Below are 21,802 nucleotides of genomic sequence, written 5' to 3' on the forward strand. Positions count from 1 at the left end.
ATACAGTGCTTAGCACGTTAATTCTCCAGCATGAGACTTCAGGCATTGCCTCAGCAGAAGAATGTTACTGAACAGAGCCAGGTTCAATCTAGGCTTGCTCTGCTCTCCCCTTGTAAGACCAAGACCTTCTCTGCAAGGGAAATTCAGAGCTTAGGATCAGTTAATTCAGTTGGGGAAACAGAAAACAATAAATAGGTGCAAGTTAAAACATTTTAATTGTGTTTTCAGAATCCAGTTTTCCCTTACTTTGAAGGAGATGATCTAAAGAGCCTTACTCAAGAAGTAGCAAAAGCTAGAAGTTTCTTAAAGCAGGCAAAATCTTGGAGGTGAGTATTTATCAGGAATCTTTGAATTTATTTTGTGGAATGAAGACAAGAATATCTGACTCCCAATGTCTGTTATATAAAAAAATAGACCTGGAGAATTGTCTAGAATAGGAGTGAAGGACAATTCAATTGTATTGATTCTTTTGTTTCTTCATTGTTAGCCTTCCTAACTGCCAACCCAGAACTACAAAGCACCAGTTCAGTAGGAATAGGAGGCAAAAGTTCCTGCAAAGAACTTTAATATGCATTATACCTCCTCAGGGAAAAGTCACCAAGGACAGGGCTAAGCAAGGACTCCAAGGTGTTCTATGCCTCTGTGAAAAACTCCTGTAATTCTTTGGGGTTTCTTTTTCTTTCAAACAGATTATTGCTTGAAAAATGGAACACAAACCGAAAAGGCAACTCTGGCTTCCAAAAAAGTGTTCAGGTAAACAGTCACCCCATTTACATCCTAGTTTATGTCTAGTTCATGGATTTCAGTAGGAGGGTAATATTTTATTACATTTATTCATTTCTAGCAGTTACTTTTTTTCAAAATTGGAAACATTTGTAGTGATTTTAGTTCTTAGCTGAGATAGTCCACAGTAAAACCCCATATAACCAAAGAAGAGTTCAACGAGAACTGTTGGGGGTGAAGAGAGCAAGGCAGATGTGTATTTGTAGTTATTCATGGTCTAGCAAGCAGTTAAGCACATAAGAGAGTTAGAGCCAGGTGTAATGGCTGGAATAACAGTTGCTGCATGGGCTGCATGATTTATCTGTTAAATGAACAAGGCTGACTGGAAAAGGAACCCACTAATAGCAAAGACATCCTCAGCAAATGTGGCACTGTCATTACAGAATGGTGGGAGAGGCAGCTGGGCAAACTGAACTCACAGAGCCAACCTGCTGCTTTAAATTGGCAAAGTAAGAACCACAGGAAAAGAGAAGTTGTTGGGTGGAAGTACTTTCTGAGGGTTAAACAAGACAGAAGAGCTGTCACAGAGCTGTTTGAGGGAAAACAATGGACACAGACAACTGCAGAGTTGCACTAGAGAACATTGGCCTGCCAAGATATTCATCAAGGACTTGGGTAAGGCAGATACAGAGCAAGACTGGATTTTTTTAAATCCTTGTTTCTATAGCTATAGTTTGTATTTTGGTTCAAAAACATTGCCCAGTCATTCAAATAGAAATCAAAAAAATCCAGTCTGACCTGCTGGCTAAGCAGGTTTATAGAGAGTGGAACCTGGTGTGCAAGAGTGGGTGTATGTGTGTGTGTCAGAGTGTGTCTGAGTCTGCAGAATTCAGCATCTAAGGGCTGATCCCTCATGAGAGATGCTTGGAGAGGGAGCAGATATAAAACCTCCCATAGGAGCAAGGAAGTTGTTACAGGCATGCAGACATAAGGCTGGTGTTCCACAACTATCTCTGTATCTCAACATTCCAAGGAAAACTGTATTGCTGCTGAAGTGCACAGGAAGGCATAAGTGTTAAAATTCTCCAGAAAGGGCATAGCACTGTAGCCACATTAAACATGTAAGTAAGGAAACTTTATTACTTTCAGTTTCAGTTGTATTGGTTTTCCATTACTGTTTTGTCAATGGCGACCTGGAGCCCATGCATTTTATATATTTTGAGTTGTGTTTTTAAAAGTATTCACATGCTTCACTTGTAGGATTAAATTTTAGATGAAGAAAAGATCCTGAAGAGGTCTGGAATCATACCATTCACCTGCTTCTTTTCCAAGTGTGCTCACACCTTCCAGCTTCAAGCAGATTTTTTTCATTGTTTTCATCACAACTGCTGGCAAGACAAGAAGTTGCAGATAAGTGCTGCACTCACTCCACTTGCTGATTTTGCAGGATTCAAAGTAAATCAAGCCCTGAACTCTACACAGTTCAAATATAAGTAGAGGATAGTTTTCAGTATAGCTAATACAAATTTAAACTGTGTATGTATCAGTACAGGATCACAACTTTGGGTTCTCTTTTACTGCATTGTATTAATAATTTCTTCAATTAGTTGCTAGTATGTCTAAATTGCCTTTTTTTGTCTGTTGTTTGAGAATTCTTTACTGGTGCTTATTATCCCTAACAGATGGGACAGTTTTGCATAGAAAGTCCAACAAATAAACTTAGTGCAGAAAACAAAGCTTTTAATTCATGTTTTTACACAGGGAAGTTTTGCTAATAATTATTTCACCTCTTTGTGTTTTGTGTTGGCAGTAAAGAAAAATTTAGAGCTGATTTAGAAATGATGAGACATGCAAGAAAGTTATACCCTGTTGCTGATGTAGCCTGATTGTGTTTGTATAACTAGACACTGCCTGTCTTTCGAGCAATTCTGTTCTTATATATTTTCTATCTAGAAAGATTAAAAATATGTTTCCCAGTATCAGTTGATTTGTGAAATATACTTGTTTTTTACTGATTTCTGTAATTACAGCTCACTAGTATTTTGTAGATGTTCACTGTTGTCTTTTAGAGGGTTAGAAATTAATCTCAGGTGTTTAATATATGTAATATAATAAAAATGGATTAATACTTCAGAATTAAGATAGTTGATCTGCATTTATTCAGGAGCCATTTGCTTCTCTTGTGTGCCACTGGATATGCTGTGATATGGGAGATTGTGTCTTTTCCGTCCCTTTTTCTCTTTTGTCTCTATAAAGAATTAAACATTATTTCTATCATAAATGTATCTATTTAATGTTGTATGCTCTGAACCAGGTGACTCCTGCCTTTCAAGTTAGTGCCAGCCTTTACTGGAATGCTGCAGTTGAACTGGTGCTTTGTGCTGTGCACCACTTTCTGTGATTTTATTTGGGGATGTGTGTAACTGCTGAGATTATTTGATATGAAAACTGTTAATTGTAAATTAATAGGATTGGTTACATTTCTGTTTGGGGTATAGATGATGATCACTGATAAAATGAGGATTTCTACTCACAGAAATGTTAAAACAGTAAATCCAGGTAGAAAGGATGAGCTTTCTGTATTGCCAAAAAGGGTTTCTTATTTGTTTCTTGGAGGATTTAAGAAATGTCGCAGTTCTGTAGCATAGAATCTTATATTCCTATAAAAGTACTTTAAAAGAACTTAAAAGGAAACACACTTCTGCAGATGTGTTAAATGGTATGAGAGGCTCTTTGTAAAGTAAGATCATAATGAACATATTGGATTTTGCAAATGTGGATAAGCATCAGAATATTTCATTTTGTTGTGCTAGACTGCAATTGTCAAAGTTTTCATTTAGAGCCTTTTCCCCCCTGTACAATATTTGGTGTTCAGAGGTTTTACTCTCAAAACAATTGCATTTACACAGTGTCTCCACGGGCTGATTGTCAGTGGATCTGTAACCCCAGTTTGGGGCAGCCTACATTAATACTCATCACTGAGCTGTTTGTTTTGGCTTGGACTGGTTGTTGGTTTCTGGGCAGAGCACAGCACATTTCTCTGCTTCTCCTGAGTATGATCTCACACTCCAAGCAAGTGTTGGGAACTCAGGAGCCTTCTCCTTGCTGGGGCTGTGAGCTAAGGGCTTCTAAGCCTCCTGTTCAAGAAAATGCAATGAAAAGTAAGGAGCAAATGTTGTTGTTAGAATCTGTGTAAGCACAGAAGCTGTAAAATAGTCAGGAATGACAGTATTGAGCCATTACACCCCATCCAAGTTCTCGTCTTTGTAAGTGTGTTCAGCCTGTGCAGCCAAAGCCTTGTGGCCCCACAGGCTGGTCAAGCCCTGCTACCTTCTCAGAGCAGCTCCTCCCTTTAAAACACAGATTCCATCTCCTTGCTACCTACCTGAAGACTCCCATCCTGCCTGCTCCCATCAGGCTGAGGCTGCCTTTCCAGGAAGGCATTTTCAGGAGATGCCTCAGTGGGGCTGACCTGAGTAATACTCAGTTGGTGACTGCAGTGTTGCTCTGTCAGCTCCACGTCATTTGCTTCCTGCTCTGTGCTTGCTGGAATGCAGCCCACTGTATTCAAGACATAATAAGAGAGGAGTTTTAATTGACCAAATGCATATTTTTCTGCCAGCTTGTTTGTAAGTCATGTCATTGCTGTGACTCACTGAAAATGCTGATTTGTGAGCAATGAATTAAAGACAAATTGCTGAACCGGTTGCTACCTCCAGTGTGTGTGCAACCCCCTTCAGGACAGTGCTGCTTTCACAGCAGGAGTTGGGAACTTCTGTGTGGAGCAGCTCATGTGCTGCCACAATTTCCATTTTCCAGCTGCTGAGCTAGGTTTAACTGGTGCAGATATTCACAACCCTTAGCAAGGACTGGCAGTTCAGGAACTCCTTTGTACATGGCTCAGCCACTGCTGCTTCAGGAGACAGCTTCCAGGAGAAGGAAAGCTTGGCATAGTGACAAATTTCTCCATCCAAATATGCCTGAATTTGAGTCACCCCCGGCAGTTCACGCTGCTTCAGAAGAAGGTAATGGCAGTGTGTGTTGTGTCCTTCAGAATTCTGTTCAGTAAGAATTTCTCTGTGCCTTATAAGCATGTTGCTACTGTCAGCATGTATGTAGATTTGTAACTACAACCTTCCAAGACTTTAGGCACCCAAATGTGTTAATACAACTAAGTCACTGGAATTTTTATGGAATCACTTTAATGCATTAAGTCAGATGTATATCAGCTGTATATTTGATTCAACTGAACTTTAGTCCTTTGTGAAACATCTCAGACAGATGCTTATGAGATATCTGCTTGCTGATTAGTTAAAATAATAAATAAATAAATAATAGGAAGAGAGAAAGAAGGGAAAATGCAATTCCAGAAATTTGCCAGCATCAGAAAATAACCTCTTTCTTCCCTGTCTCTGTTACAATAATGAGAATTTAGGTTTGAGATAGTGAATGTGCTGGCAGAAGTAATTTATAAGGAATCTGATAATCTCTGACTCATATCATGTGACAGTTCATCAGTTAGAATCTTAAATTCTGCCCAGAATTTGATAAGTGTAGCTTAGCAGACCTTGTAAGCCACAGGTTTATCTCCCTTCAGTGACATGGGCTGCCTCTGTCACCATGGCCACTCCTTATGTGGCACCAAGGCTTTACTAAATAGAGTAAGAATTAGCAAACCTGTTGGAATTAGTGTTCCAATTTCTTTCAAACATGCATTTGTATAGTTTGTTCAACACTTTTGTTGTCTCTGTGATTCCCATGTGTAGCCAGCCAAGCTGTGATCCCTGCTAATTGTATAGAAATATGCCTTTATTCAGTACAATGTAATGCAGTATTTTTATTTATGATGCATTTGTATTCTTTCCCTTCAAATGTTGCATAAACTGTCCTCTTCTTTAACAAGACCCAAGGGCTGATACAGGGATGTTGGTTGCTGCTGTGAGAAGTTGCTTTGTTTCTTCCTGTAATTCCATCCAGACTTGGCAGTGCAGGCTCAGAGTTATCATTTCATTTGACCTGTAAATCAATCTGTGTAACATGCAAAGTAACCACGAACGCAAAGGAAATGAGAACAAAGTCATCTGAAAAGCATTTTATGGGGCACATTCCAAGGCTGTATTTATGTGTACTTTATTCCATCCATGAGGAAACAGTGAAATATGCAGAACTGTAACACAAATACACAAAGAAACAGGAAAAAGGAAGGCTAGAGTGAGAATATTTATGTATGTTAATGAAGAATGGAGGGATTTAAGAAGAACCTGATCTCTTAGCTTTGCAGCGAGGAATAAGGATCTGCATCTTCCTTTCCCTTCTGGCCTGGACTTGGAGCAAGGCATGGGTAAGTTGCTTTGCCTCTGTGTCTTACTCCTCTAACTTAGCAAGGAATGTGAAGAATGTTGTGTTACCATAACAGTTTGGGTCTTACTTTGCATTTGTTGTTGTTGCATCGATATTGTGTTGGTAAACTTTCTTAAGGATGACTTCATGCCTTAGAAATGTTTGATATGTAGCAATGGTTAGCATTTGGTTATATGAAAAATATTCTGAAGTTTCCTTTCCAAAATTCAGATCCCATGATTAATATTCTTGACTAAAAATGCTAAGCTAGACATAATTAGAGGAGAGCTCAACTCTTTTTCTCTTCCATTAACATTACAAGACCTGATTTAAATGCTTTTTTAACATTTTCTCTCCTCTCTCACATAAAGGGTGAATATCTTACTGTTGTCACTTCCCTTCTCTCAGCTCTCTGCTGTTTTAGACGTCCTTGTTGTGAGGGTGGTTGTTTTTGTAGTCACAAAGAGATAAGTTGCCTTAGTCAAAAGTACTTACACCCTAGAACAGCTCTGCCCAGACTACTCTAGGGCTGTAGAGGGAATCAGCACTCTGTGCCCTGTCCAAACGAGTCTCACCACTCTGAGTTCACAGGCTGTGTCAGTACCTCTGATGGGCATCTGCATGTGAACAAGAGCATGAGCAGGAGCTCAAACTAAGCAAGCTCGGACAACTCTACCAATTTAGGGCTTAGATGAGGAAATTTTTAGGAAGTCAGCTGAAGAGAGGGTATCATTTGTATGGCAGGTATTTCAGCAAAACCCTGTCCTTGAGTAGGTTTAAGAGAGAGCTTAGTCTCTTCTGATTTTCTGCTATTCCTCTGCCCTTGGGCGCTCCAGAACACCCCATCCTGCCTGTGACTCACACCAAATATCCAGCTGTCATCTTAACTCACACCTCTGCTGAGTCCTTCATGCTCTGGTTATTCTGCTAAAGGCTCCTTTCTGCATTGGATCCTCCACACTTGAAAACCATTCTTCAGGTTACCCCACAGCTGGAGCACAGCTCCTGTTCTGAGGCCTGGGAGTGCAGAGCTGTGAAGTTCACAGTGACCAGGACACAGACCTGGTCTCACACTTCTGCCTTCTGGGCCATGGTTTGAAACCCTCTGGAGTACCCAGCAGTGTTCAGAGCCAGCACAGGGACCAGGCTTTGTATGCTGGGGACAGAGATTGTCTGGTCTGTCTTATGCCAAATGCTCCTTACTCAATTCAGGCTTGGCTCTGGCAGCATGGGATTTGAAATGAACTTGTGTAAGCACACTGGGTTCCTCTATGAAACAGTGCAATTACATTTCAACATCACTTTACAGTCTGGATGTGAGTAACATTTTGATAAGCCAAACAACATTTCAGAAATGTGGACCTCCTCCATGTAAATAAATGGACAAACTCCCTGACACCTTCCTGTTGTATTTTACAGTCATCTGCTATAAGTACTGGATGTTTTGTTTGTTTCTATGTGCCTACATGAACTATGAATGGTCATAGGAGAAAAAGTAGAAAAAGGCAGTATAGAGTTGTGATTCAAGACCAAAACCAAGCTCCAGTCTTAATGCAGCAGCTTTTCTCCTTGTAACTTTAGCTTCTGATTCTTGCAGAAATACTTAGCAGGATGCATTGAATAAAATATGACCATCGTTCTTTACTAAAGGTAAGAAAATAAGCATAACAGGACAGGTGTAAAATCCCAGTTCTGAAAATTCCTCTGAGGTGTCCCCTTCTTTCCAAGGTGGAAACCAAGGCCAAGTTCAAGTGCTCTTTGTTAGATTTCACTGAAGAGTGAGGGATTGATATCCTTTGACTTATGAAGGAGTTCTGGAATAGTTTAGGGATAGAATGGACACTTTACTGCATTAACTGGTAAAAGCTGTCAGGGCTGAGTACAGCTCAAAACAGACAGTTTGGTGTTCTTGGGGATTTTCCTGTGAGCTGAGCTTGTCACTCACTCAGCAATCTAAGAAGTGCAGATTATTTTGACAGGTTCAATATTCTGGTTCTCATGCCAACAATAGGGACTTTAGAACATCCACGTTATGTGAAAATACATTTGCCTAGGTGTCAGTTTGAGTTCTTGTCAGCACATGAACATTAAATTACATTTAAATTGCAGTTGGTTACCTATGAACTTGAGATATTTCTAACATGCAAACATTGAAAATTGTAGTAATTTATATTTAGATGTGGGAGTGTTTCTTTAGCATCTTAACTACTGTTTTGAGTCTTAATTTTAGACACACCCATTTTAAAATGTTGGCTTTGATTTCTCATTGTTTAATTTGCAAACGCATATGTTTTAAAAGTGCTTTAAAATCTTAGGATAGTGCACATATATCATGAATAATTTCATTAATTCATCATTCATCTAAAATGCATTATTTAACAGTACATCACCTTTTCCTGTTATGTACAAGGTAGTTTATTACCTTCTTATTCATCCTAGAAGCCAGAGAACAACCCATGTGCCTACAGTTAAGCCTCTCTGCAAATACAAAATTGGGTTGGGGATGGAGATATAAAAGTCAGGATGAAAGTGCTGAGTAGCACTGCAAACAGGATTTTTGTTCCTTCTCTAGTAGTTTATCTACAGAATGATGGTACCCACAGCATATTTGTTTTGTGCACTGTCATATACTTTTACCAGGTAAGTGAGAGCTACCATCCTGTTAAGAATGGTCTGATGTGGAGAATTTTTAATTTTTTTTTCCTGAAAAGGAACGTAAATTATGTACCTATTAAGCCCTGCCCTTTTTTTGGCTCCCAGCCAGCCAGCAGCTACAAAGGAGCAGGAACAGCAAAAGGCCTGAGCACACGTGAACTTCTCTGTCTGCCTGAGAGCACCTGATGCCCTTGAGTCACGAATTGTCCAGCACAGACATCTCACCCTCCTACCTGGACAGGAAGGCCTGGGAGACACTGACAGCAGGATTCTACCAAGGGTACTTACTACTTCTTTAGCTATTTTTAAAAACCTGATGTGTTTAACTTTTTATGGGAAGTAATTAGAACATTTCTGATATTTGAAATGACAGTAGGGGAGCTATGAGCAACTCACGCTACATGTGCTGCATGAGATGTGACTATGCTCATCGTGCATAATACATTAATAAATAAGAATAGCTCCTATAAATTCAGAGAAAAAAGAAAGTTATGGATTCTGAAAAGAAGCATTTTCAAAAAGAAAATTGTTTATGTTCAAAATTTGAAAACAATTTTCTACATCCATGAAGCAGATTAATATACTAATGCTATTAGTGATTTTTAAGGAAGAGTGATAAACTTGACTTTGCTTCTCCTTACAGTGTATAAAAAGATGATTTTTCTCAGAAGACAAGGCAAAAGAATTTTATATGGCTTAAAACTCCTGCAAAGCTTACTCTAGAGATACAAATTTATGTTTCCTTGCTTGAACAGAACAGCATACTTGTTTTAGTTGTATTACATTAGTTGTAATTTAAATTTTGTTTGGAAACATGGATTATTTTTCAATTTTGAATTATTAGGATGTTTTTCAACATAAGGAGATTGTGTTTTACACTGTTATGCCACTCAGTTTAGTGAATTGAGGGAGCTGACATTGGTGTTAAAACCATGTAACAGCATGGAGAATATGGTCCTTTCCTGTCTGAAATCTAAAACCCAACATATAAAATAAGGAGAATATCACAAACAAAACTATAAAATATTAAGTGAGCAATGGCTAAAGTAGTCCATCATTTTGTGTGCTGTGGCTGCATTTTGTGTTACTTTTCTAGAATTTTTTGTCACCCTGGAAGTCACAGAGCTGCCAGCTCCCAGCCCTGCCCCATTTCTGCCTGGGCTCTGCTGAAGCCTGGTGTAAATGGCTGAGAGCAAACTGTACTTAACTGTGAGGCTCCTCTCATATGAGGAGCTCTCCAGCTATGAGAAAACCAAAATAATCTGCAGAGATTGGGTCCATTTTCCTGTACTAGGCTGCAAGCACCCAGCTGGGCTCCCACTTTATGGGGACACGACTGATTGCAGATTTCTTCTGGATTTTTGTTTGGGGGTATAAGAGCCTCGGTGCAAAGGCCAAGCATGGAATCAGGACAACAGGGGCTTTCTGTGTGGAAAAATTAAATTTTGTGGACAAGTGATTAATGTTGAATAAACTAATTTGCAATACAGAATAAGGTGTACAGATGGGTAACTCCCATGGAGTTGTTATCCTAGAATGATATTCTAATCAGTTTTCCAACTAGATGAACCCACAGGGCAGATGGCTTATCTCTTCTGCCCCTTGTTGGTTTAGGTGTCTATGAATGCCCTACTGAGAACAATATGGTCAAAAGTTAGTGAGAACTGGACAGAAAATGAAATATATTTAATGTATAACTAGAAAAGCTTAAAATGGTAACAAACTTTTATCATTGCTAAAGACCCAAATGTGAAATAAAGTTGATTTTAAAACTAGAATGGATCCTTTCTTATATGCCTCATCTAAAGTCTTGGTTTATTTTCCTGACTAGTAGGATAACATCAATTTGGTATTAATATATCAGAAGTTAATAAGTTTTCAAGAATAAAATGTTTGATTAAACCAAGTATTAAAAAATGCCATCATAACTGTTAAGGTTAGGTAATTATAATGGCTCTAAAATCCTGTAATTTCATTTCTATATAATATAAAATTTAGGGATATGAGGAAAAGATTCAATCTTGGAATATGAAAGTATTCAGACTCATTAAACATTATACATAGAAAACCCATCACCAAAATGATGACTTTTTACATTTCAAACATACTAAGATAATAAAAGTAGGATGGGAGCATTGTAATGTGCAAGTAATTGCAATTACCCAGACCTCAAAGCATTATGCAGGAATTTTCAAGAGATCTTCTCTGTTGCAGTCGTGATGCCAGAGGGATCCACAGAAGAGCTCCACAGCAGCCCACCCTGTGAGAGCCAAGTGACAGAGCCTGCTGGGCTGCTGGCTCCCAGGAGCAGCAGGACAATGGTGACAGGAGGTGGAGGCTACCTGGGATACAATCTGGGATGTGCCCTTGTCAGCTCAGGAGTTGCTGTTGTGCTGTTTGATCTTCACAAACCTAAATGGGAAATTCCACACGGAGCGGATTTTTTCAAGGTATGTTGGAGCTACACGTCTAATGCTCATTACCAAGGCTTCCTCTTAAGGATCCTTGATTAAAACATGTATGGAAAAGCCTTTCAGGACAAGAAGTAGCTGTGGTAAAAGGTCCTTGCATGCATAAGTACCTGATTAAGGGATGGCAAACAGGGTCCCGGTGTCTCCAGTGTCACCAGTGATGCTCTGCTGGGAGGTGCCATTCAGCACCCCAGGGAAACTGAACAATGAAGGGACAAAGGTTCCTGCACAGGGGAATGATTTCAAATAAAAAGGTGAAAGCCAAGAGAGGGCAATGACTGCCATGCAGAGAATGATTGAGGAAACTGGGATTTCTGGGATTTCCAGGCTGGGAAAGAGGTGACTCAGGAGTGGGAGAGCTCTACGGGCTGTGAGCTCCAATGGCATTGTCCACTGTCCATCCAGTACAAGAAGGAAAGGCCATCAGGAATGAGGAGTCAGTTCAGTACAAACAAAAGGAAGTGGCTTTTCCTGCAGAGGGTAAAAGGCAGGTACAAAGCCTCAAGAAAAATCTGGCTCCATTGGAAACTGCTGAATAGATAAATTAAATTAGGCTCAAGAAATTTTCTGCATGAAAATGCTTCAAGACTAGAATAGCACTCTGGGGAAAGCCCCACATTTGCTTGCCCTGTTCACGCTCTTCCTGCAGCACCCATTTATGAGCACTGATTCTTAACAATTCCAGGAATTGCTGTGTCTGAAAAAAGGGGGAACACAAGAGGTCTCCAGCATTTGGCAGCTCACTGCCATGTGTGGAGGACACATTCCCCAGTACCTCTCACAGCTGCTCCAGGTGCTCAGTTTTGGGCTATGGGGGCACTTTCTGGGTGTTCCTGTCATGTCACACAAATTCTGGCTAAACCCAGGGTATTGCTCAGCTGATCTTTTCTGAACATTTACTGTAAGAGCATTTGCCAGCCCTGCTAGAACTGGGAAGTTGATGGCAAAGCTGGAAGGGAAGACAGGACCTTGGTCCTGCAGGCTGACATTGTGATGCCAGGTTTTCTCCTTTGGGCTACATCACTCTCTGGGGCAGGTGGAAGGGAGGCAGAGGGGGATGGATGATTCTGGGGAGAGCAGAATACCAGGCTAAGTAGAACTTGTCTGACCCGGGATGTTTTTAAGTTAAATTTCATAAACAACTTTTACAGAATATAGAAGAGGGATAAAGTATTATTGAAGAACCATTCAGACACCATAACCCTGATTTGTTAATGCTATAAGTCCACATAATTTGATTTAAGTTTGTGGACTGATGACAAATTTACATCTTCTAAAGGGGACTTGAGATCTCACAAAAAAACCCTCTAGAACAGAGTTTTTTTATAAATCATTTTAGAAAGAATAAATATTACGAAGTGTAGAAGAGTTACCTGGAAAATTGAACTATGGAGTCCTAGTAAATGAATTAATAAGTGACTTCAGAGGTTTGAGCCTTGAGCAGTGATTTGGAGATGGCTGATATTGTTTACACTGGTTAGCTCCTGTAACATTGCATTGAGGGTGGGAGGTGTAGGTCAGCTGTATTTGTGAAATACTTTGGCAACCTTGGGAGAAAAAAGCTGCAAGTTAAAGACTGGTTAGATTAGCTCTTAATATTATTCTATCAATTACTCTATGTTATTCTATCAATTTCATTGCAGGAAAAATTAAAATACCTAATATTTTTAAATATTTGGTGATTCCAAGGCAAACACTTGAACCCTTCCTGCTGTGATTTATTGTCCCTGGGGCTGGATTCTCCAGTCCTCAAGCACTTGCTGCTCCCATTCAAGTCAAACAAGTTTTGCCAGCCTGGAGGCTGCAGGACTAAGTGTGAAAATACGCATTATAATTGAAGCCAACAAGAGTCATCTTTGTTTTGCAACAAAATACTGGCAAAATTCTTAGTCATTGCTTTTTCTGCCTGTTCATAGTATTTTATTTAATTGTCTGTGAAAAACAGACCAGAATACCTTTAGATCTTCCATTCTAGCCCTAGTTAATACAGTTCTGTAGAGAATGTAAGGAGCTCCACCTGTCAAAAATCCATTCTTTTCTTGTTTTACAGGGAGATGTGAGGGATTATGAAGCAGTGTTCAAAGCATGTGAAGGGGTTGACTGTGTTTTCCATGTAGCTGCATGTGGAATGTCAGGATTGGAACAAGCAAGTACCATTTTCTTAAAGTTTTCTTTGGTTATTTTTGAGAAAGAAAAACACTGTCTGCTTGTTACAAAGAATGTAGTTTTACAATATTTATGTCAGAAGTTGTTATAAAGGCCAAGTCATCCATACAAGAAATAAGGGAGGTATTCCTAAAATAATAAAGTCAGTGTGTGAAAGTAATGTACTACAAAATATTCTAGAAAAACAAGATCATAGTTTGAAGGTCTAGGATGAGAAGGTGTAGCCTTTTTCTCTGATTTGAAGAGTGACAGCATTGCTTTAAAACTAAAACGGATGTATTTTCTTCTTGTGAACTCAGTCATGAGGAACAGACCACAATCAATATGTTATGCTAAATTACAGTGATAGTCACAGAAGGTGTTATCAAAAAAATCATGAACCTACTAATTTATTTCTAGGAACAGGACAGATTGCCACTGGAACAAGAACTTGTGAAAGCTTTCAGGGAGCATCACCCCTGCACATGATTCTTATTTCTATATCATGGATTGTCTGGAGTGTGACAAAATATTGAAGTATTATTATTTCCTTTTAGATGCATTTTGTCGTTCATTTTTCAACTTTCCTTACTCATATACTGAACGAGACAATAAAAATGAGAACTGTCAGAAATCCCTGTATGTCAAACAGACAGAACTGTAACATATATCACAAAAAGTCCTCAGCTATTCTAGATCTGGCAATTGTAACCATTATATTGTAAATATTACTTGTTTGATTAATTAAATCTTGTGCAAATTCTATTTCTAGCTTCAAAAGAAAGATCAGATTGAATCCATAAATGTTGGAGGCACAAAAATAATAATTGATGGTAGGTACCTAGATTTTCTTTCTCTGCATCAGATCCAAATCATGAATTAAAAAACTTTCTAACTGGATGTTTCCTGTGGTGATCAGGCAGTAAAATGAGGCTCTCCTCTGCCTCCTGTCAGAGTATGATGTCAACCTGAGTGTGCAGGACCCATTAAAGCTGGCAGATTTGCCAGTGGTTTAAACTGGGGTTAGGTTTTCAACCTGGACTTCATTCCTTGGCAGTCCAACTAAAGCTGTCCTTCATGTACAGGTTATTTTTTGCCTTTACTCTATGTAATGGAGAAGTGTTATCCTCTTTCCTCATAGAAATAACATGAGAGCTGTTGTACTGTTTGTTGTGTCATAAACATGTGGTAACAGGCACCACAGATGTGTAAGTATATTTAGCTATTATTTTATCACATTAATACAGAAAACCTTCCATCCTTTCTGCTTACTGTGATCCCTTTTTATTATACACAGATTCTGAACTACTGTCTCTGGAAGATGCCAGTAGATCTCTTTCAGTATCTTCAATTCCAGAAAGATTGATTTCTGAGTGAACTGTAAATACCAAAGCTACCTTCTCTTTGGTTTTCCCTCAAAAACTAAGTGGGGGAAAAAAGGCAGCAAAATGGCAAAATCAGTTTTTATTTAGACTCATTTTCATGCTGCCTGTGTGTTATTACTGAAAAAATGCATAAATTGAATAGTAGGCAAGTAATACTCTAAATGAGTTAGAAGGAGGAGCTGCCACATATTGCCTTCTTTGTTGGGGAACAAAGAAAGAAAAAGCCACAGAGACATGTCATGTCAAATTTCCATAGGCTCCCAGCAAACCAAGACACTGAGAAAAGCATGAACCTGCTCATCTACATTTCAATAAAACACCTTATTATTGTATTTCTTCCCAAATACTTACAACAATAAACATTTTCTTTTCAAAATGAGCCAATGAACCAGCAGAACAGATTGCTCTGTAAATTCTAAAAATTCCTGAGTTTGCATTTTAATTCTCTTCAGCTCTAGAAATATTGTTAAATGAAAAGGAAATTTACATTATTCAAGTTTGCAGTGACAGATATGCAGCAGAATTTAGCTAAGATGTCTTGGCTACACAGCACTGGAATCCATAATTAAGTCTTTGTTTTGCAAATAACATTAATTTCCTTTGTACTTAAAGCACAACTGATTATACACTAGCAGAGTGTGTTTTCCTGTTAACACACCATTTGTCACTGATGAACAGACTGAGACAAAGGCAGTTTTGTGGCATGTGGGCAGAGCTGACCCGTGCTCCTGTGTGACTTCATGTTCCATCAAAGTGGGGTGCAAGAGGCAGCTCATGGAACAGGGGTAACCCAGTGGCCTTGCAGTGGCTGCTCCCCACACTGCTCCAAGGGCTGTACCACAACAAATGTTCTTACTCATCCCCTTTGTATTCACTTTGTAAAATGAACATATTTTAAGAAAGGTTTCTCAAGGAGGAATTTTTCCTCCTCCAAGGTAATTCCTCTACCCAGTTGGTGACTGCAATCCAGTGATATGAGAGTTACAGGTACCTCATCATGAAACATCTGGTAACCACAATGTGTAATATTTGCATATATGATGAAAAATTCCAGCTGAATGGAAGATAATATTATATTAAATGAGAAGGTAACATTAAAATTAAAGTATTACCTTTTTTTTCTATAATTGTAATGTTTGTTTTCAAAAATAAAATTCAGCTATTTCTCCCTCTTTATTTTTGTTTTAAAATAATTTGTTTTGTGTATCACTGTAGTCTGCAAACAAAGAAATATCCCTAGACTGATATACACCAGTACAGTGAATGTGGTGTTTGGAGGGAATCCTATTGAAGAAGGAGATGAAGAAACTGTACCATATTTTCCACTGGAAAAGGTACTTTGTCCATGGGATGGTGTGGCATTTACTGTGCTCCAAAGGATAGATTGTGTAAAGGTTGTTCTGAGAGCAGAGGCTGTTTTACTGGGGATGCTTTCAGTACATTCAGCACAAAAATGAATTAAGTGAATACGAATGGACTTAAATTCACTCTGAAGTTAAACTTGTGCCACTAAAGTGTAAGTCTTTTTATTGTCATAAACAAACTATATATTTACTAAATTTTGCTATTTCTAGTTTTGTTTTGCCCAGCTGATATCTTTGAGCTGGCTAGATTGAAATGTCAGTCATACAATAAGGTTGTCTTTACAGATTCAATAATTATCTTATTCTGCTTCTTTATAGCAATTTAATCATTATTCCAGAACCAAGGCAATTGCAGACCAAATGGTCCTTGCTGCTAATGGAACTTTACTCAAAGGTACATATAAAGCATTTGGGGCTTTTCTATCATTTGGTAGTGCTAATGGGCATTCCTTTCTTTGGTTGCTCATTTATCAATAGGATACTTTAACTGAAATAAGGATTTATTTGTTTCTATTCCTTTCTTCAGTGGATAATTAGCTGTTCTGAAAATACCAATTTGTAAGCACTGTCCAGTGCATTCTCCTTGTAAGCCCAAGGTTTTTCAGGCTGCAAAGCTCAGGTCTGTCACAGCCACTGAATTCAATTTCACACAGAAATGAAATCAAGTTCCCAGGAAGCCGAACCACTCAGAATGGTCAAAATGAGCCTTAATTTTGACAGTGTAAAATTCAGTCAATATGTGTCAGCCCTTTGCTGCTACCACAGCTGTCTGACAGTCACCTGTTGCTCTCTCTCCAAGGAGGGGACAAGCTCCACACGTGTGTGCTTCGCCCACCGGGCATCTACGGACCAGAAGAGCAGCGGCACCTGCCTCGAGTAGCCGTATGTGTTTTGTAGTCAGCTCTGGAGGACACCACAAGTAGTTGTAAGGGCATAACACAAGTGGTAGTACCTTGATTGCAGTCCCTAACAATTCCTGCAGGAATGTGGTGAAAGCTTGGGGATAGGTGATGTGGTGCAGGGTAACAAATAGCAGGAAAACAGCACTGCAGGCAGGACCAAGCTGGGCTTCTCAGTGAAAAGGGGAAGGCTGAAATGCCATGGTAAAAGAACTAGGTTTGCATCCCCATCATTTAATGGAAATTGTCTTTTAAATATGCACTTTAGTTCCTGCCAAAAAATATGTCACTATATTTTCCACTGCCTATCAGTGCAACCATTTTTGATTTCCAAAACCAGCCACTACTTGGGTTTTTTCTTGTGACAGGTTTCTTGTGCTGTAATTGTACACAAATACAGCAAATTCCAAGTATTTGGGTTGAGACAAAATCATATTATAGTGCATAATAAAGGAATAATGTAGTTATCTCGTGTTTTCTGTTCCTACAGATAAATATCCAGAGGAGACTTTTCAACTTCAAGTTTGGGAATCACAAAGTTCAGATGAACTGGGTTCACATAGGAAATCTAGTGCAAGCTCATTTACTGGCTGCTGAGGCTCTCACCTCTGAGAAAGGCTATGTAGCTGTAAGTAAACAATATAATCACCACTAGCTTCAGTTCTCAAACAGGTTTAATATTTGATGTCTTGAGATCAAAGAGTGTCTGAAAAGTCATATGCTAAAATCTCTGAAATGGTCTGTAGCTCCACAAGTGCACAGGCAGTGCAAATGCAAATACATTTCACTCATATTTTGATGATGTTTTTGTTGGGTTTGAAAAGACAATTTCCTGGGTTACTGGAGGAAACTGTGTTTTTAATTAGCTTAATATACCATTAATTCAATATTAAACAAATCTATCCTGTCATTCTCTTGAAAATAGGTTCTGACCTAGATGCATAAAATTTAGAGGAACCATTCTGATGCATTCAGTTGAATTTTCAGAGCTGAAAATTCCAAAAAGCGATTGGACAATTTTTAATGGACAGTATTTAAAGATTTTTCTTTTTGTTCCACTGGTCATAATTGCAACACCAATCTGAGGACTGTGAAGCATTATAGAACTGACAATATTGCAGCAGCTGCTTCATTCACAGTTCCTGAAGGTCCCAGATTCATTTAGATTGGTAGGAACATACAGACAACAACAGGCAAGGATACAGGTGAACACCTCTCCATGTGTTCTCAATTAGTTCAGCACTTGGAAGCCACACAGCTGTTTTAGATTGATGCCATTCCCAGAGTCCCAGGCTTGCTTGGGTGCTCAGGTGTTCCTGATACTCAGAGCTGTGTTTGTTAAATGCCATCAGTGCTGCCCCTTCTGTGGGACTCACAAAGGTCATTTTGTGCCCAGCACATCATGGAGAACATAATGCTCCAACTACATGGGGAAACTGAGCTCTGATCTACACTACACCATGGTTCAACACCATGGGCCCTACCAGCACTGTGGGGTTACCACAGGGAAGCCCAGTGAAGGCAGCTTCCTCTGTGCATTCACCTTGTGCATGCTGGTGTGTTGCTCACAAAATGATGACAGGTAGGTAGGTATGAGACAGAAAATGCCATCCTGTGCACAGTTTTGTCACTGTTTTTCTCTGCTTCTTTACCAGAGTGGCCAGGCTTACTACATCCATGATGGTGAAAATGTCATCTTCTCTGAGTGGATTGTGCCTTTGGTAGGTACTGCACAGCCCAGCAGCTCCCAGAACTGTGTGGGCACAAGTCCTGTCACTGACTAACACACCAGACCAACTAAATTAATTCAGTGCACAGAAATTACTGAATTATTTAACATTAAACTCAGTCCAGTTTCCCTGCATATCCCAAAGTTCCACTGGTGTTTAGGGAAGTTTGGAACACCTGTAACTATGGAGTTTGGCCTTATTGCTTTGAGAGGATTTAGCTGGGAGGTCCAGAACCTGCTGCAGGACAGCATTTCATGAAGCAAACCCACAATGCATGGCAAGCTCTGCCACTGGCATCTGGCAGGACTCTTACAGCCATTGCTTATCCCTTTGTCCTGGCATCAGCTGCAGCACAGAGGGGAAGCCCATTCAGAATCTTATCTTAGAAGCTAAAAAGAGACAACACTGTATTTTCAGAATGATTGGGCTGGGATTCTAGGAGCATGCCAAAGTTTTGATCCTGCAATGCCAGCACAGAAAATGACTGCAGCAGAAACTTGGGCCTGTATTTACTGTAGTTCAGTATTCCAGTCTGGGTCACTTCCCCCTTGGAAATGGCCTTTTACTCCTCTTTACTGTCCAATTGCAGATGAAGGGTGGAAGGTGGGCACCAAAGAATGATTAGTGGGCTTCAATTACTTCCTACCTGTATTGACAGGAACACTAGCTGGAAAAAAAGGTTCAGATACAAGTTTTGTCAACATTTTTTTTTTTTTTTTGGGCCTCATTGACACCCTCAATTTGGTATAAGTTCTCTGTAATTCTTTGTTTTTATACTATTTTCAGTTTGAAAAATTAGGCTACAGGAAACCCTGGATACATATTCCTGTTCTTCTGGCTCATATAGCAGGTAAAAAAATAAAATATATTCTTAATTATTGTGGGTCGTTTGATTTTTTTTTTTTTCTAATTCCTATGAAGATACGTAGTGCTTTTATAAAATGCAGGGGCCCAAATTGCAGGAATGATTTAAACTAATTATTTTAATTCAGAATAATCATTTGTGCCATGTGGTAATATTTATAGCAGATAAAGTTTAAAGGCTATTCATAAACTCATAATGTACTTTATAAATTAAAAAACAGAGCCTTCTGCCAGTAGGACTTGTAGGATGTATAATATCAGCATTGTCTCAGTTTATTGTTAACCAGATGTCTCATTAAGTAATTTCTGTTTCACAGCCACTGTGATGGAATATTTGCACCTGATACTAAAGCCAGTTTTTAGCTTTACACCTTTCTTGACAAGGAATGAGGTAAATATATAAAAAAAGAGAATGTTTATATATTTCTGACTCAAATTCTCATTAAGGACATGATACACCCTTTGAATTGTCTGCATTGCAGCTCTGTTTTGTGTTCTGTTTCCATTCTTATATCACTGTTTATATATTTTCATCCAAGTTCTACAGAATTGGATATTAAAGTCACTGCCTTAAGTGTCCTTTTGGCTTTTAGGTGTGGAATGTCACTGTAACTCACACTTTCCGAATAGACAAGGCACGAAATCAACTTGGTTACAAACCAAAGAAATTCTCATTCGCTGATTCTGTGGATCATTACCTGAAAACAAGACCTACCTGCCAAGAAGATCACACATTCCTTAAAATGGTGTTTGTTTTTGGCATTTTGTTAAGTTTGATCATTCTTTCTTTCTTCTAAAATCAAACAGCCACTCACCTGCTCCAGAAAACTTCATTTGGTTTCTGAGTATTAATTATCTGGTCGTGGTACATTCCTCAGCCACTTTGTTATTCATATTACTATGATGACACCTCTCTGACCTCATTAAGAAAGGAAAAAAAACCCAAATAAAAAACAACTAGAATAGTGAAAATATAGGATGTATCAGGCAGTGTTCTTCAAGAGCAACCCAGTGTTACAGCAAAGGAGGCCACCACAAATGGGTGCAGGAATAGTTTTAATGGATCTTCATTAAGTGATGTTTCCTGCTGGGAAGCATTTTCTAAAAATGATTATTTAGAAGGATGAGAAGGTGGAAGGAGAGGAACTGTCACAGGACAACAGTGCTGTAACAAGTCCAGTAGCTCCAGTGAAGAAAAGTGTGACTGAACAACTCTTCTGATGAAGCCATGGCTACAGCTACTGTCAGTTAGCCTGAGGAATTACAGAGACCCAGGAAACAGTGGAAAAATTGGAAAGTAAATATTTATAAATAATAGGTGATTAGAGGAGTGAAAGTCATATTTATGTACAATAATTGTATTGTTCTAAATCTTTGTAAAAATGTAATAAATATCATTATGAGTGTTTGTAAATCAAATATATCCTTTCAATGCTATAATAAATAATAACTGAACCAAATAACTGAGCCTTCTATTTTTAAGGAGCTTGTGGCAAGGTGGAATTCAGCCAGCTGTTACTGGTCTCTGGAGTCACATTCTCCACAACCCTGTAGCAGTGCTGGCACACACTGTGTGTTCAGGGAATTGCATTTTGGGGTGAGCAGAGAAGCCAAGCACCAAGACAAGAGTGAGAATCAAACCTCTCTCTTTTCCCCTTCCTTAAGTCTCACATCAGCTGCTTCTTGGGTGGATTGCACTATGACAGCCACCTGTGCTACATGAACACACCAGCTGTAGCCCAGACAAACCTTAAGGATGTTAAGAGTTTTTCCTTAGGAATCAGCTTTGTTCTGACCAGGGAGCAGCTGCTCCCTCTCTTGCACCCCAAGTGAATCAGGAGAGCTGCATTTGCCATAGTGGGTCATGGAAGACAATGATGGAACAGCTCTGCCATCTGATTATCTCTACTCATCATTCATTTTGCCTTTTCTTAGCATTTTACAGGATTTTTAAGACCAGTAAGTTTATAGAGATTCTCTCACTCTACATCTATAGGATATGCAAGAGAGCCAACAGGAATGCTAGAAGAATAAAGGTTACAGGTAAAAGACAATACACAGTGACAGGAAAATGCATGAGCAACCACAATTGCCACTGCAGCTTGTGTAAGCAAAGATTTATTTTACTCTGTTTTTTTTCTCTTCACTAATAAAATAGTTCTGTGTGCAGTGAAAGCAGTAGAGCCTGCTTGATTATGGATTTGCATTTGGAGATTGTCCTTATCC

The 21,802-nt window shown here is 39.1% G+C and overlaps 2 protein-coding genes across 2 annotated transcripts in view; both read left to right on the plus strand.

Moving 5' to 3' along the window:
- Positions 1-8,957, plus strand: part of VWA3A (von Willebrand factor A domain containing 3A) — a 30,823-nt gene extending 21,866 nt beyond the window's left edge. Inside the window, exons 32-35 of the mRNA XM_050980174.1 lie at positions 229-326; positions 690-1,844; positions 1,984-7,713; positions 8,824-8,957. Of these exons, the coding sequence (XP_050836131.1) occupies positions 229-326; positions 690-792 (201 nt within the window). The 3' untranslated portion in view covers positions 793-1,844; positions 1,984-7,713; positions 8,824-8,957. The remainder of the gene's footprint in view (positions 1-228; positions 327-689; positions 1,845-1,983; positions 7,714-8,823) is intronic.
- Positions 7,742-21,033, plus strand: LOC103817675 (putative short-chain dehydrogenase/reductase family 42E member 2). The gene is made up of 12 exons (XM_030229636.2): positions 7,742-8,998; positions 10,933-11,168; positions 13,240-13,335; positions 14,107-14,167; positions 15,935-16,053; positions 16,402-16,477; positions 16,883-16,965; positions 17,473-17,610; positions 18,638-18,703; positions 19,499-19,562; positions 19,894-19,967; positions 20,170-21,033. Exons 2-12 carry the CDS (start codon positions 10,938-10,940, stop codon positions 20,371-20,373), a joined length of 1,212 nt encoding a protein of 403 aa, XP_030085496.1. The 5' UTR covers positions 7,742-8,998; positions 10,933-10,937; the 3' UTR covers positions 20,374-21,033.
- The last annotated feature ends 769 nt before the right edge of the window (positions 21,034-21,802 follow it).

Source organism: Serinus canaria, chromosome 14, assembly GCF_022539315.1.
Source record: "Serinus canaria isolate serCan28SL12 chromosome 14, serCan2020, whole genome shotgun sequence".
In the NCBI taxonomy this organism is placed as follows: domain Eukaryota; kingdom Metazoa; phylum Chordata; class Aves; order Passeriformes; family Fringillidae; genus Serinus; species Serinus canaria.